We start from the raw sequence: 18,290 nt of genomic DNA, 5'->3' as shown, positions 1-18,290 counted from the left end.
GGCACCACTCTCGGACATGTGGTGGACGGCACTGCCAGTCCTGAGTTACAGGGAAATGAATGATATCACTGACACCACCTCCCCACCCAGCACTTAAAACCAATGCAGTTCTAACGAGTCAGCATGCAGTATCCTTTCCAAGAGCTCCCTCAGGGGGTGGGGATCACTCTGTTCTGCCGCTTCAATCCACCTGACACGCTCCGCAACTGGACCTTCTCTACAGACACGCTCTCTCTACGAGACCTGTGACCGGCTTCAGCAGCGCTGGGAGGCACCGTGGCTTCATACAGACAGAAGCACGGGATGGTTTAGCTTACCCGAGGTCACACAACTAGAGATGTGGTGGGCAGCGCTTGAGCTGAGCCCGTGGGAACCTGAAGCTGCAGGATCTTGAGACATCCTGCGGCCATCCTAACGGTGTGTCACAGGCTCCCCCACGCCAGCAACACCCCGAGCCAAACCAGAACTGAGACTCCCCCAGGAACACGGGTAGCCTTCCAGTGTCTCGGAGGCTCTCAGAGAGAAACACTCATTGTCCACAAACTCAGATGGGCTTCCAAGACTTACAGACCAGGTAAGGCTTGAAAACAGCCGGACCGATGGGCTAGCTCACATGCTCAAATGAATACAGGCTCTCTCTCAGGTGAAAGTACTCTTGGCAACTGCTCAGCCACCTGGTGGGCTGCGAGCGAGGCCCAGTGGTGCTGGTGCCCCACTCAGCGGCAGGCTGGGGTTCGGGAACTTCCTGCAGACATTGGACTCTGGGCCTAGAGCCAAGGTCCCAGCAGGAGTGGAAACAGAATCCTTATTCCTTATGGGGAGGAGGCCAGGGGTGACATCTGAAGCTTTGATCTCCGGGATGTTCTGGTCCCAGGCAACCTTAGGCCTTAGCTCTCAGCTTAGGACACCCCCCCTAACACCCTCCCCTCCCCAAAGCTCACTGCCCTTGAGTTAATGCCGACTCAAGGGCAGGGTAGTTTCTGGGGGTAGAAAGCCCCTGTTCTCCAGAAAAGTGGCTGATGATTTTGAACTGCTAACCTTATGGATCAGAGCTCAATCTATAAGCACTACACCACCGGGGCAGCTCAAGGACAGTCCAGTGCAGCTCACTTCAGAATATCCCCAAGTCCTAGGCGCCTACCTCAAAACCACTGTGCTCACTTTCCGTCTCCTTCTGGGACAGGCAGGTTACCCTTGCCGGCACTGTCCAAGCCCCACTGCCATTGTGAGCATCGGCTATCTGGAAACTGCAGCAGGCACTGTGGGCTCAGAGTCCCCATCTCTCAGATCAAGATCCCTGCTGCCTCTCGCTCTAAAGGGCCCTCTGAGAGATGGCTCTTGAACCTGTGTGTGTGCTTTGTTCCCCCTGGGCACAGCTCTCTACACGTGCTGCCCTCCTGGGAGTGTGGCCATCTCTGCTCTGTGGCCCCAGCTACCAGTCTCCAAAGAGGCGTCTGCCTGAGAAGTTGCCCCTGTTCCCACCAGCATATGGACTTCTCAGGAAGCCCCTGTTGCAAGGGGATTTCTTTGGGAGATTCCAACTCCCACAAGTGCCTTCTCCAGAAACTCCCTGAGCTCGTGGTCACATGACGGCCAGTCATTCCTGCTGGAGCCACAGCCAGCGGAACACTCCCACATTTCAGACATTCCTTCCGCTGGTCTGGCTGAGGACCACTTCACACATGCCTCCCCTCCAGCACCATCCATCCGTCCATTCATCCCACAAACACTGACGGGGTCCATCTGGACAGTCACCTGTCCAGGTACAGACCTGTTTCCACTGGCGATAGGTGGAGAACTCCTGGGAGGGGATAAGGACACTGAGCTTGAAGATGGACTTCAGTTCGGCCGGAAGTCCCTTGGACTCGAAGTACTGGAACTCGGTCTGGGCCTCCCCGAGGAATGGGACATACAGGCACAGGCACAGCATGCTGGCAGGGAAGGCAGGTGTGCGGCTGCCACCAGGGAGCAAGGCTGGCCGAGTGGGGACCGGGAAATGCCGCCGGGGCAGGGAAAACTTGTACGGGATAGGCCAGGGCTCAGCGGTCATAGGCTGCCAAGGCCCAGCCCTTGTACTTAATTGAAAAGAAAAGCCCGCCCACTGTATGTCCTAGCCAACCACCAATGAGAACGGACCCAGGCTGGCGGATTGCTCAAGGGGTGTGTAAAGACCAAGACTGACGTCACCGGCTCGTCACTGGCTGGGTCAGTTCACTCTCTGGAAGGGCCAAGCAAGCGCTCTGCCCTCCCAGCCTGCTGGGTATTCCGTCTGAACCAACTCCCCACTCCTGTGCTCCCCCAACCACTGCGTGCAACAAAAGCCCATGGGCGTAAATCATTCCCCACAGAGAGAGCCCGCTGAAGGCAGACCCAGTTTAAAGTTTAGCTGGGAGGGGTGAGGGCAGCCCCCTGGGGAATGAACTACTCCACAGGCTCCATCAGTCTGCAAGGGACTCACTGCCCACCAGCCGGCGGAGCCCAGGCTTCGCTGCCTTGGCCACCGTCTTCCGGGCACAGACCCAGAGAACCCCCCAGCTCCCTGGCTGACAGTCCCTGGAAGGTGTTCCAGGCTCCTCAAAGGCAACCCGCTCCACTGGGTCGCTGACATCATGGGGTAGGACTTCAGTTCCTAAACCGATCTGGTCCACTGCCCCTTTTCGGGGGTGGGGGGGCATATTTAGCGCCCCCTGGCAATTGAAAATGTGGGTGCTCTACTCCATAACCCAGGAAAATTGCATGGGACTGCTTTTGCAGCCCTCTGGATCATTCCAGTGCCTGCAGGGGGCGGCGTTGCCCGCTGTGGGCACAGCGGCTGTAGCACCTACAGGTCTGTGCTGAGAGGTCTCAGACACACCAGCCAGCGGTCAGTGGGGCCTCCTCACACAGGCCGATTCCAACTCAGGGAGACCAGCAGGGCTAGGCCTCAAAGGCCATTTTAGCTTTTTGATCTAGGAATTTCCGGTATGGATTTAAAGTATGTAAAATAAAAATTCTGATCCTCCATTGCGGCAGCCACCACTTCAAGTGTTCGACAGTCGGTCACGTGCCGTCAGGAGCACTCAGTCCATCTTTACAGAAGGTCTTCCTGGTGAGGCTGCTGCTCTCCAGCCCGGCCTGCATCTCCCACCCGATCCCGATCCCAGAGAGAGGGCAGCAGAGAGAAACGAATCCCGCCCCCTCTGCTCTCCTTCAGGAAACCACTGCCCCATAGACTCCATGTTCTCACTGCCAGGTGGGTCAGAAGGGATGGTTATAGTGTTGGGATCAGCACACTTCAAAGTAATTTCTTAACTTTCTAAAAAGCTTTTTGTTAAGAATTCAAAGCGGTCTTTAAGGAGTTGGTATTTTACACAGAACATTTAACAACTTTTTTGTTCCCAAAAGATTTGGTGAGCTCGTGAAAATGGGCCTTCGGCTACATACTAGGGGCCCAGGGGCTGTTGTGCATGTTCGTCCTCCAGTTACATCCATGACACTCAGCTGCCCTTAAGCCGCCTGATCCAGAACGTCCCTAATCACCGTAACTGGGCTCAGTTGGACTCTAAGAGTCTAAGGAACAAATACAGGCCCCATGCTTTCTCAAAAGACCTCAGGTTGGTTGTCAGGAACACAGACATGCCAGACGCTTCATTCGATGCAAGGAGAGCTTATTTCTATTGTTTGTTTATTTTGAAAGGGTTCACGTTTATCAATAAAATTAACATTTTATAACTTTTAAAATAAATTGTTTTGTTGGGGGCTCTTACAGCTCTTATAACAATCCATAATTTTAAATAAAGATTTTATAAACGAAATAGCCAAGTTTCTCAAGGGCTCATGAGGGAGGGGGAGCGGGGAGGGAGGGGAAAAATGAGGACCTAATGCCGGGGGTTTAAGTGGAGAAAAAATGTTTTGAGAATGCGCTTTACACAATTGATGTGTGTATGGACTGTGATAAGAGTTGTATGAGCCCCTAATAAAATGTTTTAAAAAAAAAAGCCGAGTTTCAAAACACTGGCCTTCCTTTGCTAACTCATACGTGTTTGTTTCTGAAACGCAAACAGAGCCATTGAAGTGTCCAGTCGGACCGATGTCTGCAGCGGCCATTCCTGTATAGGATGGCAAGCATTTCACTGAGAACGTTATTCGACTGGAGATGGTCATTTTACAAGAGAACCCGGCTTTCAAATAATTTTGGTAAATACAACTGTACTGTGTGGTTCGAATGAGAAACTATGAGAAGAGATTTGAAAATGGTACTAAGGGAAAAGGAGACCTAGATTCTGTATTGTAAGGACACACTGTTGAAGCCATTTGCCCTTCTGGAAAAGTGGAGCAGAATCTCCTGCATTGGAGCAAAGCTCACCCTGGAGACCACTGGTGTCGTCACCGGTTGAGATGCTCTGAAACGTTCAGCGTGCACCTGTCAAGAAGCTGCAATGATAACAGCCATTTGATCCCAACTAGTGTGAAAAAAAGAACTCCGATGGATTTTTATTTTGCTGTTATAACTGAGTCCATAGAATGTCCTCGATGGGCAAACTTAAATTGGGGTGTACTCATTTACTTAATCCACCCACCCTTCTGGATTCCACAGGTAATCCAGGCCTCAATTTTCACAGAAACTGGGAATCCGTCCAGGAAAATGCTCCCCGTCTTTGGAATCGCATACCGTGGGGCTCAGAGAGGCTGTGGGTCTCATCCCTTAATCTCTGAGATGAGCACACAGGCCCGGAGAGATGACCTTGATTGGCCCCAAGTCTGTCAACGCGGGGCTGAGCCGTGTAACCGGGCAGGGCTCTAAACACAACCTCCACTTGCATCTGCACCAAGGAATGCCATGGCCACAGGAGATTCTAGAACTCAGCTCCCAGAGAATGCTAGGACTTGCTCCTGAGGCTTACACCCGCTAACCCACACCTGTTTTGGAAGGCAGCATTTTGTGTGGGGCTTCAAAATGCTTGTGGGAAACTCCCATGATCATTCCACTGCCCACTTCTTTTTTTTAGTGAGTGTGTGTGTGTGAAGGTGCCACCTGGGCAAGTGTGGCCTCAGCTAAAAACCACAAGCGCCCGTATTGTGTGACCCACGAGCCAGAGGAGAGACAATGACAAAAGCAGGGCTCATGTGCCACTCCCGGAGTTCACAGGGCTGACTCCGTCCCCCAGAGCTCGGCATAACACACGGAACCCTCCCCCACCCCCTCTGCCTTATTCCAATTCCATGACCCAGATCTACTTTAGTGTCCTCTAGTGCCTATTTCTGAAACAGCTAGTATTCGAGGAGCAAAGCAATCCTAGAGCCCTCTGAACGTGGTGGGGCTTCATTCAGCTCTGAGCTATTAGCCCTTTCACCCTCACATCTGCTAATGCCACCATGAGCTTGGCTGGTTCTCCCACTAGAACGTGCCAAAGAAAGGCAGGTGTTTCCAGCTAATACCAGAACAGCAGGAGTAAGCAGAGGGCAGGTATAGTGCCTGTGGGGTGTGCAGCATTAGGGCATAACGCATTTCCCCCTCCTCTGCAGTGACTCAGATCTGGGCAGGAACAGGAATGGTGAAGACACCGAGCCAGCATCCGGCCGCTCAAGCCCCACCTACCCCATCGGGCTCGAAAACGTCATTGGCTGTGGTGACGGGAGTGTCGTTCAGTGATCCCAGGTTGCCATGACAGCCCAGCGGAGCCGGTTTCCAATGAGACCTGCCTACACTGGGCAATTAGACACACACAATGAACAAGGTTCTCTGAGCTTCTGAGAAGGCGGCCCCACGGGATTTGAAAGCTTGAATGCTCCGGAGTAGGGGCTTTCTTCTGCAAGTGCAGCTTAACTCTAAGACAAAGATAAAGGGGCGCGCCTTGAACAGTCCCCAGAAGAATGCAGGATCCTGACTCACTAGCAGACATCTTTGCGCAGGGGCAGTGAGAGCGAGACAAAGTCGTTTGTGGGAAATGGAGACGCCTGAGAAGCAGAGTGAGCTTCTCTCCGGGTCCCCCCTGACCCCTCTCGCTTAGTGGACACCTCTTTCTGAGAGGAATGGCCAGGCCAGGCTGGATCAGCCGCTGTTCCCAACCCCACCCTGAGAACGGACACTGGAGAAGGAAGCCCAAGCCACAGGATTCCCGGCTATCTGCTTGGAAAGAGCTTAAGCTGCCCCTTCAGGGGCCTCCTTCCAGACTTCAAACCAACCTCCCTTCTCTAGGCAAGGTCGGCGGGGCTCCTGTCCTCCCAGCCCGGTTCTGCTTCCTCTTGGGGAGCAGAGCCAGGGGGGAAGTGTGTGTCTCGGGTACAATCCCCCTGCAGGCAGCTTCTCGCTTCTGCAGGCCAGGAACTCAGCTGTTCAGAACACAGAGTCCTAAAGCGGCGAGGCCATCCCTGGGAGCCCAGCTGGCAAGAGGTGCAGGACTGAGTCTGGGAAGTGGATTTTAAAGGCCATTTAAAAAGGCAGCGAGCGGTCAGCTGAGGACACAAGGCAAGCAGATCGGTAGACAGGAGCTTGACTGCCATTTCCCACCTTGTCTAAAACTGTCAAGGGGCGGCCACGCTGAGCGCACGGCCAGCATGCACACCTCAGGCCTCATGAGGGCTCCCGAAGACCTGGCACTCGGGTGATGCCATAGCCCAAAGAGCCGCCGCACTGCTGAAGCCGCTGTGCCCACAGTCCTTCCTCCAGGGGATGGAGACACGGACCACTCGTTCTCAAAGTCCAATCGGCAAACATTTCTGGGTGTCTGCCCTGTGCCGGCCACAAGCCAAGTGATTCTCACCCTGAGATGGCAAAAACAGCACAGCCAGAGCTCGAGTGGCGGACAAGGTCACTCCTGCTACAGGGGAGAAAGCTCTGCCAGACAGGCATCTCCATTCGGGTCCTGAACGCCCCGAGCCACTTGGAACGCTACTTTCCTAAAGGGCAAAGTCCCACATCTCAGCCCTAGCACCTTAATTGCTGGACCCTGGACAGATGATCTAACCTCTCCACACCTCAGTTTCCAGGTCCAAGAAACGGGAGCTTTACCATTCACCTTGGCACCCGTAAGAAACCCTGTGCTCCCAAGAGGAGCGTAGGCCGTGACTGCAGTGCTGTGGTCATTCCAGGCGGGGGGTACCAGTCTCTGCACCCTTCTCTGCCCCAACCTCCCCGCCCTCCACCTGGGATCAGGCAGGGCTGGTCTTCTGCAGGCCCCACACAAGGGAAGTCTGACTTTGAAGACCCTGGCAGGGGCTTGCCCCCCCCCCTGGTCCAGGCCACTGGGGCTTGACTCTGAAGGCACTCTGTTGCATTTCTGCTTGGCTGTGCTTTCGAGTTGGTCCCATTCTTTCAAATGGCTTCCTGGGACCACTCATGCAAATCCTCTAAAAAAAACTCACTGTCTCCCAGCTGCTTCGGATTCGTAGTGACCCTATAGGGTAGGATAGAACTGGCCCCAGGCCCGCTGTGGGTTTCTGAGACGGCAGCTCTTTACGAGGGTGAAAAAGCCTAGTCTTTCTCCTGCAGCATGGCTGGTGGTTTTGAACTACTGACCTTGTAGTTAGCAGCCCAACTTATAGCCACGATGCCACCAGGGCTCCTAGACAAATCTTATGGAGAACTTATTGAACTCAACCCTCCTTCCATCACAACGATTAACCGTGACCCACAGAGCAAGATATGGGCTCTCACCTACCCCCAACACCAATGAGACTTATTTTAGAGGCTCTCCCCACCCCCGGCTTTCTAGGAAAAAAGATCCCAGACCACCTCCTACACTAGGAAGGTCCTCTGAGGGGGTGCTGTTACCTTAGGAAACTGCTCTGCAGGTCCGACGACCAGCAAAATGGTGGGTCTCTTGTCCGTGGCGTCAGCCCTTCCGTTTGGTTTTCCTGCCATGCTTGACACCTGGTCTCCTTGGGCAGGAGCCAGGGTGCCGCTGGCTTCATGATCTGCGCCCTGTCTGGAGCCTTGGCACCCAGCCCTCAGGAAAACACTAGACAGAAAGTGCCACAGCACCAGCAACATCCCGGCGCCCTGAGAACACTGCCGGCGGCGTCTGCTCACTTCAGAGGAGGGATGTGACCACAATACCAAGGCTTTCTGCCCAGCTCTCTGCGAGGCAAGCCTGGGAACTGCCTTCCCTTTTCGAATTTGCTAGCACCACTGTTGTGCCTGGCCCGCGAAGCCGCTCCCTCTGTGAGCCTCGCCGGGTAGCTGGCCACAGGGAGAGAGCAGCTGCAGCTTCAATAGACGCTCACTTCTGCAGGTGGATGGAGGATGGTTGGATGTCTGGCTTTAAAAACCCAAAACACGGAAGGAGCAATAGCCAAACAGACCTCTCCAGGCAGCAGCCATTTCCAGCTCCCAATTATTCAGCTGTGCTCGCTCAACTAATGATCCGCACGCAGGCGGAGGACCCACGCATCCAGGCTGCATTCTCACTGCAGCAGGGCCTGGCCAATCACCTCTGCCGACACTACCGTGTTCATGATGCCAACTGGCAGCATCCCTCCAATCACAGGCGCACAAAGCCTGGTTTCCTGCGGGAAGTCGGCGACCTCCAGATGAGGCTCCCCTCTCCAGGAATCCACCCCGAGGCTGGCTGCTTCCGCTGGGGCCAGATTCCTACTCGCCACGGGGGCAGTGTCCGGGATGCAGTCACCATTATGTTGAACAAGATGCAGAGTCCTTGGCCACACTTGGAAGACGTCTCCCATCCGGCATCAAAGAGAATGCCTGCTATCGTCGGTCCTTTTTTTCCTGTGTCTCCTTTTACACTGCGAGCTTCCTGGGGGCAAAGTCCATGTGAATCCTTTCTAGTGTCTAGACCCAGGCTAAGTCTGTAGTCTTTCTGAGCAAAAGGACTGTGAATAAGAAAGAATTACCCTTTCTAAATCGACTGGCTGACAAATGCACCCCCCCAACACACACACACACACACACACGATTCTTTGGTAGTGTTCATAACCTTTCTTCATCAACACAAGTATGAAGCCAGTTTAAAAAACGTATATTAATGAGGGGATGGGAAAATTACACACGCTCATAGATTGCTACAAGAATGCAACTCAGTACAACTTCTCTGGAGGATTTGACAACAGCTATCAACATTTCAAAAGCACAAACCCTCTGAGACATGGTGCCTCCACTTTTCGGAATCTATCCTGTGGATGTATTAGCACAGGTGCGTAGCCCCTCAGCATTATCTTAGAATATTTTCAGCAGCCTTATTTATAACAACACACTTTTAGAAATAACCTAGTTTGTTTGTTTTTAAGGGAAAAAGACAAAAACCGAACCCACGGGCATTGAATCGATTCCGACTCACAACGACCCTATAGGACAGGGCACAACTGCCCCATGGGTTTCTGACACTGCGACTCTTCATGGACATAGAAAGCCTTATTTTTTCCATCTGAGCAGCTGGTTGTTCAAACTGCACCCTGGCGCATAACCACTCTGCCACCCTGGCTTCTGCTTCAAATTGTGGGACATTCATACGGAACCCAACACACACTGGAACCCTATGCCACTATTATTCAAAGGTTAGGAATAACCTTAAAGTAGCCTGTGGAAAGGTCAGGAGGGAGAGCATAGTAGGCTGAGATTCATTTCTGAGCATGTCTCGATGAAGATTCTCGCGAGAAGGATACACATGTAAAAGCAAAAAAAACGATAGAACTGCAGGGACAACCAGATCTCAGCATCCGTCTCTCAGTAACTAGTAGACTAGATCGACAGATTCATAGTATTCCAAAACGCTCACTGCCACTGAGCTGACACCAACTCCTAGTGACCCTACAGGAGCGAGAAGAACTGTCTCCGTGAGTTTCCACGGCTATAACTTGTACCTGGAGTCTCAAGCCTTTTCTCCCTTGGAGTGGCCGGGGATTTTGAACTGCTGACCTTGTGGTTAACAGCTCAATGTGTCACTACTGTGCCACTAGGGCTCATATACAAGGAGGTATCCAAATAAAAATGTTTTTCTCCCCCCAATTATTAAAAAAATTTTTTACCAAACAACCGTATCACCTTCACAGTACTCTCCATTACATTTAATACATTTGCCAAATCTATGATTCCATTCTTGGAAACATTTTCCAAACTCATCTGTTTGGATGGCGGACAGCCCCTCCCTTATTTTTCCTTCACATCTTCTACGTCATCAAATCGCTGTCCTTTCATGTCCCTCTTCATTCACGGAAACAGAGAGAAGTCCCATGGAATGAGCTCAGATGAGTCAGGTGCGTGGGGCTAGGGAGGCATGCTTTTTTTTTTTGCCAAAAACTGGCGCACTGGGATGGCCGTGTGAGCAGGTGCATTGTTGTGGTGGCAAAACTAGTCCCCTGACTGCCACAAATCAGGCCTTTTTGGTTGCACACTGTTACGCCATCTTTTCAGAACCTCTACATAGAAAGCTTGATTAACAGTCTGACCTAGTGGAACAAGTTCCAAATGCATTATATTATGCGTCAACATGTTCGCCTGTTTGGGAAGTTGACGGATACACAGAAAGAGGTTCGTCATCAGTCGACATTTCACCTTTTTTGAAATGAGAAAACCACTCGTACACTCCTATGAGTTTTTCCCCCAACCCTGTTTTTCGCCCCCTTGCAAGCTGTATCCCACATCACAATAGTTTCGGAGGCATTTACCCCAAGCGGGAAACAAAATTTCATAGCCCCACGCTGTTCTCTCTTTTTTTTTTTTTTTAACATTTTATTAGGGGCTCATACAACTGTTATCCCAATCCATACACACATCAATTGTGTAAAGCGCATTTGTACATCGTTTCTCAAAACATTTTCTCTCCACTTAAACCCCCGACATTAGGTCCTCATTTTTCCCCTCCCTCCCGCATGAGCCCTTGATAGTTTACAAATGGGTATTTACGCTGTTCTCTTAAATCTGCCATCACAAAAAACAAGGTTGGAGCAAAACTGCTTTTATGAAAAAATTTTGTGACCCCACCTAGAGAGGAAAATTCATACAACGAAAGCTTTTCTGTCTGTTTTTTGTTTGTTTGTTTGGGGGGTGGGGGCACCCCCTCTTGCAAACGCACGTGTGTGTGTGTGTGTCCATGTGTGTGTATCAGTAAGGGCATAGAAGATTTAAACGACACTATCAACTAATCTGACCTAATTGACACTTACAAAATGCTCCACTCGACACACTCTGGCCGTAAAGGAGCGTCCAGTGGAAAAGGAGTCCATTCACAGAGCTTGTTCTCTGTCCGCACGGGAATTCAGTAGAAAGCAGTGACAAAAGATATGCGGGAAGCCCCAGAGAGCTGCACACTGCGTAACACAAACCCGAATCACCCACAGGCCAAAAAGAACCCCGGTGGGAAAGCACACGGCTTGAACAGCGTGTGAAAGGCGAGCACAGCAAAATCGGTGCCACGAAGCCCTGCAGAGCTTCACCGGAAAAGTCTCCATCAGTAAGCTCGGCTTCGAACTTAAGGGCTCAGAAAGAGAACAAGTGAAGTTCAAAGTCGCAGAAGAATAAGCGACCATGCCTTCCTTACCTTCGTCTCCCTCAGCCCGCACTGCAGCCAGGGACCCAGGGACCTTGTTCCCTTACCTCGTGCCAATGTCCTTCTTTAGAAGCCCTGCCTTGAGCCTTTGATTTCCTTGTGGGTCAATACATTCCACCTCTTTCTCTTTGTACCCCAGTGCTACTCAAACCAGCAGTATCTGGTAGACCAGCGGTTTGTTTTAGGTTATATGCGGATTATACAGTGCAACTGTTCACTACATGTAGCTTCCTTGGAAGGAGGGACGGACCACCAATATTCGGGGGCAAGGCTGGCAAGTGAGACCACCCTGAACTTGTGACTTGCAGGCACCAAAGATGGGGGATGAACAGGTGGCACCTTCTTCATTCTTGCACCCATTGTTATGAGCCACCCATTTCTCCCCAACCGCCTGCCATGACCCTAGGAAGCTACCCTTCTAGTCACTACATCGTAGATTTACCTACCTTGAACTTCACTGAAATAAAACCCAACAATAACAAAATAAGAAAATCCTCTCTGAAAGAAGGAAGAAACATTAAAAAGGGGTCCAACCCTACCTTACTCTGACCCACGCTCCCTGTTCCGTAGTTTATGCCGCCCCACCCCCACATGGAGGAGGTGTGTGTCTGGCAGCCCCATTTGCTTGCTGTCCTTGAAGCCCAGCAGGGCAATAGTCAACTCTAGATTCTAAACTGTATGTCCTCCCCCACCCCCCATGTTATTGTTACTGGTGAGGAAGTATTAAACAAATAGCCCTGTAGTAATAATCAAACAAATAAATAAAAAGGGAAAATGGTAAGATGGCAAGTTTGAACATAACTATTATCTGCAGCCTAGGGGTCCTGGTAGTGTAGTGGGTGTGCACTGGGGTGCGATCTGCAAAGTGGCAGTTCAAAACCACCAGCCACTCGTTGGGAGAAAGATGGGGCTTTCTACTCCTGTACACAGTTACAGTCTGGGAAACCCACAGGGCCAATCTACCCTGTCCTAGGGTCACCATGAGTCAGCACTGACTCACAATATCTGCAGCAATCTACTTTCCAATACACTCCGAAGACAAGACTATTCACATCCCTGGTTAATGAACCAAGAGAATTCAATGGAGGTTTATCCAGGTGGGGGCTCTGCAAATGGATCTGGAGCTTTTACCTCCATCCACAGCCTTCCGAAATCTGGGTGCTCTGAATTTAAGCTCTAATTCAATTCCCTCCTTTGATCTTAGACTTTACCGTTCAGGATCCTTGGATCACACAGGCTGACGAGGAAAGCAACAGCTTGTAAAGGACTCAACTCTGTGGGAAAGTCAAAATGAAGAGCATCTGACCCGTTCCAGATCTCACCTGATGTACTGAGTAGGGTATAAAACTCTCTGGAGCTTCACATCACACAGGTAAACCGGAGATTCCCAAGGAAGTTTTAGAACAAGGACGCAGAGAGTTCTTATTACCAGCCAAGTTACATGATGCGTCTCATCTATCAGAGTTAGCTACCCACTGCCTCTCTATCTTGTAATTATTACCATTCAGAAGAGATGTCAGAGGAAAGACTTGAAACACTTTTTTTTTTTAATGAAGCCAGATTTTATTTGACAGAAAGCCAGACTGCTTTCTCGATGGATTAGATAACAAGGGCTGGCTCTGCCATCTAGGTTACGTAGAGGGCATTTCCCATCATTGAATACGTAAAACCTGCAGCTCTATTTAGGAGCACTATGTGCCGGCATCCACGCAATGGCAGTGGGGTTGGTGGAAGGCTTTGACCAAAACAAAAATGAAAACGCCCCAAAACCTGACAGTACATATAGGTATATAATATGTCAGAAATGATCTCCTCTACCACTATTAAACTTGCCATATAAATTTTTTAGATTTAAAAATATGCAATGAAGTACATGGCTGTGAACATTTTTTTACCGTGTGACAGGTGCAAAGAAAAAGTCTTAAAGTGTGTTTATATGAAGGGGCTTTGAAAATCCCCGCAGAAATTCTATTATCTTTTCATTTCATTGTCCCACAAGTGCTGTGACGCCCTGTCGTGTCCTGATCGGTGGTAGCAATCTGCCATTTCAGAGACAAGACTTTAGCAGGTGATAATCTGTTTACATCTTCACTGGAATGAACCAGCTGGCTCATTCCAAAGCTTTGATCCCATGTGCCCTCCTACAGGCGCTGAGCTTCAGGATTAGGGTGTTCAACACCCTCCTGACGTGACTCAGCCCACAATTAGGGAGTGAAGAACCAGGCACTCAGGTACTACAGGTGACAACACCGCAAGGATGACAATGGTGACAACCCTGATCTTGTTCCATTCTAGGAAGTAAAACCGGAAGCTGTCGTTTTGTCTAAACGCTCCCTGACCGTGGAAGAGAAGAAGTGCAGTACAGAGAAAGTGAGTCCTGGAAGTCTCTTGAAGGGCGCTTATTTCTGGAGAAAAGCCAGTGCTTGAGATGCCCTGGTCACGGCGACTGACTGCCTCTAAACAAAGATGTCTTTTACCCCTCGAAGGCAAGTTACATGTATACAAAATTAGCCTAATTCTCAGAAGGAATATGTAAATCACAGTTCAACGGAAGCAAGAAGTCTGGGCATGATTGCGCTTCCTTTTCTGTTCCCACGAGAACTTGATTCTCCTCCTGACTAGATGTGTCAAGGGTAAAAGGGAGGGGAGAATACAGTATTGGGCCAGTCCCTTGAAATGATCAAGATCTCCCAGTCGATCCAAACGGATCAACAATTCGTACCCACTTGTTGCAGCCACTTTACTGTCCCCTATCCGAAGGCAGACGACCAGGTTTATTATCAAAGCAACACGAAATGTTTTCGGTCTCTGAAAGCTGACCTCAGTCTCTGAGTGACTCAGTGAGTGTGCACATGGCTGCTTGCTCTGCACTGCAGGAGGGCTTCAGAGGAAAAAGCCAGAACAAGCCCAGACCCACCCCCACTGCCAAAGAGTGACTTCTGAATCATAGCGACTCTGAGACTGTAAATCTTTATTGGGAGCAGACAGCCTCATTTTTCTCCTGAGCAGCAGCTGGTGGGTTTGAACCACCAATCCTGGGTGTAACAGCCCAAAGCCTAACCCACACTGCCACAAGGGTTCCTAAACCTACCTTGGCTCTTCAGGGTGTGAAAGGCAGCTGAGAGAATTCTGTGTTAAGAACACTTGGTTAGACCAAGTCAGCTCATGGAAAGAATTCAGAAGAGAGTTTTTCAGCTCCAGAATGATTTCTCCCTTAGGTCCTACTTTTATTTTTAACACACACTAGCAAGAAAGACTCTGGCAAACAAAGAATTTATCCAAGATGTGATGAAATAAGGAACAAAGACAACTGTTTAAACAGGTATCACTGAGCAGGGCTGTAGGGACCTATCTTTCCCAATGCCTCTCCCCAGCTCGGAACACATCAGCCAGCCCTATGACTACACGCAGACACACAACAAAGCAGCCAGGAAAGCCTTCCCAGTCCTAAGGTTCAACGCTGATGGCACTCACTAGGCTCCAGCCCTGTGGGTGGAGGGGAGACCAATCAAGGTGGGTGAAGGTGGGCACTGTAGTGGGTACTAGTCAACAGGACTGCAGATTTAGCTCTTCCTCAACGACCCTCTCCTCACCGGCTCTTTTCTGCACCCCTGCCGGGGGTGAAACCGTTTGGGAGAGTGTTCTCGTATCATGCTGGCAGTCTGCCTGAGCTTTGGTGAAGGCACAGTACAGCCAAGGGGGAGGGAGGGCCAAAGGAAAGAAGGGAGGAGTGAGGTCAAGGGTTGATGGAACAGCCTGGAAGCTTCAGAGAAGTAACAGTATTGGGACATGGGCGGGGTCATCTCCACTCCCCTGGATTGACCTCATCTCCTTTTGAAGGTTCCTGGAAACCCAGCCAAAACGTTGAGGCAGATAAGAAGCTCCTCAAGATAACTCCCTGAAAAAAAAAAAAATGACGTGGCATTGTGCCGGGTAACTGCAAGGGCTGAACCCACGAGCGGCCCAAGAGACAGGCCGTCTGCTCGGTGAAGACTTCCAGCCGTGGGAACCCTATGAGTGAGTCCTACTCTGTCCTATAGGGTCTTGCTGTGAGAAGTCTCATAGGGGGGGATCGCCATCAGATCATTATAGTGAGGAAAACCACATTGCGGCACAAGAGCAAGAGAGAGATGGAAACGGACTGATACATCAGCAGGGCTCCATCGACCGAATCCCAGGGTAGATGAGATGAACAAAAACAGTCAACTTCTGCAAAAACCTTTTAGGAGGAGCCTCTGGTGTCTGACAGGCCAGAATTGGAGAGGACAAAGGAGCTGGCTCTCTTCTATTTGCAGAGCTTGCCTCGAGGGGGACCCTCCTTATCTCTGCCCCTATCCTTTTGTCTAGGAGTCCAGGTGCCTCAGTGGTTATGTATGGGCTGCCATGCACAAGGGCAGCAGGAGACCTCCAGTCTCGGAGGGAGAGCGATGGGGCTTCCTACTCCCGTTAAGCGCCAGTCTGGGGAACTCACAAAGGCCGTTCTACCCTGCCCTACAGAGTCCCCATGGGTCGGCATCCTCTGTGTTGTTCCTGTCCCTCCAGGAGGCATGCTCCCCCCTTCCTCTGTCTTTCCCCTAAGCAGCCTGCTCCCCCTTGCAGACTGCGAAGTTACTGCTGTCCTTTCCCACCTCCTTGGGGCTTCACCTTGACAGCCTGGGCGCCAGAAAGTTAATTTGGGGAGGTGGGACTCAAGATGGCATCTGGACTATTTTAAGGCCTAGGATGAAACCAAGGTTCTGTCAAGGGTGCCTGTGCTTTAACTAAGTGGGAACCAACTTGACCGGCAGTAGGTTTGGGGGGCTGGGTCTCTTTTATGTCCTGTATTTAGAAATATCACTTCGGTCCCTGCTTCCTGAGCACGCTCCGAGGTCTCACAATGTTGCACTGGTGTTAAGTACAGATGGGTAGATGGCGTCAACTATTAAATGTTGAGAGGTTTTATGAGCAAACTGAGGGTAGCCATAGAAGGCAGTAGGCAGTGTGTGCGGTGAGCTAACTCGGGCATTGTTGAATGCTGGGCTCTGCCACTGGCTTTGTCCTCAGCCGGCCCAATTCCTGAGCCTCGGTCCCGTTTCTGCAAGATAAGGTAGTTCGTGAGCCACTCTCTGGAGGTTCCCACCAAGCTTTCCTCGAAGCGTTTCTGCTATCCATCTTTAAAGTCAAATCTCTATTTGAAGGAAGACAATTGTTCTAAGAGCTGGCTTACTCCAAGACGTGCTTAATTCTCCCAGCTGGCCCTCACACCAGGGCATGAAGAGCAGGGTGCAAGTTAGTGCTCGCCATGAACGACCCTGTGAGGGCCAAGTTCAGGGCCAAAGACCCCCTACGATGTGTGTGCACACAGAGCTGTTGTACACAGAGTCGTTGGAAGTCATGGCTGACTCATGGCAACTACTAGCAAGCCATTCACAACTTCAACAACTTCTAGAAAACCTCTGGCCACCAGGTGTTACTTTTTGGTTTTAATCTTCTGTAGCCATTAGGTGTCCCTGGGTGGCACAAATATTTGTTAAGTCCTCAGTTGAAGCAGCTAAATGCTCAATTAAGCAGTTAAGCCAAAAGGTTGGCACCTTGAACTTCAAAAGCACTTTGAAAGACCAAACCAAACCAAACTCACTGCCAGGGAGGTGGTTCTGACGCATGACGGCCAGATAGGGCAGGGGAGAACTGCCCCGTGGGTTTCTGAGACCGGTTGTCTTTAGGTGAGGGAGAAGCCTTGTTTTCTTTTGCGTGGTGATTTGGTATTTTCAAATGGTGGACCTTGTGGTTTCTCACAGTTGAGTTTGAGGTTAGCAGCGACGACACAACCAGGGCTCCTGGTTGTTGATTCTTTGCAAAAAGCCACGGGCTGGGAGACTCTGCGGAGTGCAATTCTACTCTGTGGAACATGGGTTCATCAGAGGCAAATCCTGTGCTGTTCACAATCCTGCAACAGCAGGGTCCCCGAGCAAACACTTGGCTAGATAAAACACACAGGGTAGGAGAGGGGGAATGGGAGCAGACTCATGAAGAGAAAATGTATGGTAGAGTTTGACGGAGAATATTTGTAAGATCCAGATTTAGTTGCACTGTGAACGTATCTGTGAATGTGGTGGAACGCACAGGGGACAAAGCGATGAAGATTTCCTAGCCGTAACCAAACACCTCGAGGGAATGAGTTGCAGGGCCTGGGGGGTCAGGCCAGCGTCTGGGAGACCCCAAGGCCAAATGGCACAACACAGTTCTCAAAAACATGCTCTACATCTTTACTTTGGTGAGACGTGACCAGGGTCTTAAGAAAGTGGCCATCGAAGGTGGCCACCTCCCAGTGGAAATAAGGGTGAAGATCAAAAGACACATGGAAACAATTAGTCCAATAGACGAAGGGCTCCTGTAGACATGATTCTCCACAACCCTTATACCAGAAGAACTAGATGGTGCCTGGCCACTCTGAAAAGGATCACATTAGAGCAGTGGTTCTTAACCTTCCTCATGTTGAGACCCTTTCGTACAGTTCCTCATGTGGTGGTGACCTCCCCAAACCATAAAATTATTTTCGTGGCTACTTCATCACTGTAATTTTGCTACTGTTATGAATCGGGTGACCCCTGTGAAAGGGTCGTTCCACCTCCAAAGGGGTCTCGACCCACAGGTTGAGAACCGCTGTATTAGAGGGTCCTGGATAGAATGAGAGGAAAACGTAGAACAAAACTGGAAATCACAGACTAGGCTTAGCCCTCACACGGGGACAGGCAGGGCCCCTGAGACTATGGCCCTATGTCACCCCTTCAGGTCTAGAAGTAACTCACTTTTTAAGATCGAAAGGGT

At 50.6% G+C, this 18,290-nt stretch overlaps 1 protein-coding gene across 6 annotated transcripts in view; it reads right to left on the bottom strand.

Annotated features, from left to right (window-relative positions):
- SLC25A25 (solute carrier family 25 member 25) overlaps positions 1–18,290 on the bottom strand; it is a 31,650-nt gene that overhangs the window by 7,981 nt on the left and 5,379 nt on the right. For 2 of the 6 annotated variants that reach the window (XM_004713285.3, XM_004713283.2), the window contains exon 1: positions 7,754–8,323. The exons of 2 other annotated variants lie outside the window; for them this stretch is intronic. In XM_004713285.3, coding sequence (XP_004713342.1) covers positions 7,754–7,972 — 219 coding nt within the window. In that variant the 5' untranslated portion in view covers positions 7,973–8,323. Of the gene's footprint in view, positions 1–1,771; positions 2,000–7,753; positions 8,324–18,290 lie in introns of those variants that run through there. 2 more of the 6 variants (XM_045288600.1, XM_004713284.2) reach the window with 1 other exon arrangement.

Source organism: Echinops telfairi, unplaced genomic scaffold, assembly GCF_000313985.2.
Source record: "Echinops telfairi isolate 266 unplaced genomic scaffold, ASM31398v2 ScPeMD7_22;HRSCAF=79, whole genome shotgun sequence".
Lineage (NCBI taxonomy): Eukaryota > Metazoa > Chordata > Mammalia > Afrosoricida > Tenrecidae > Echinops > Echinops telfairi.
Note: the sequence above shows the minus strand (reverse complement) of the source record. Positions and strands in the feature narration are given on the sequence as shown.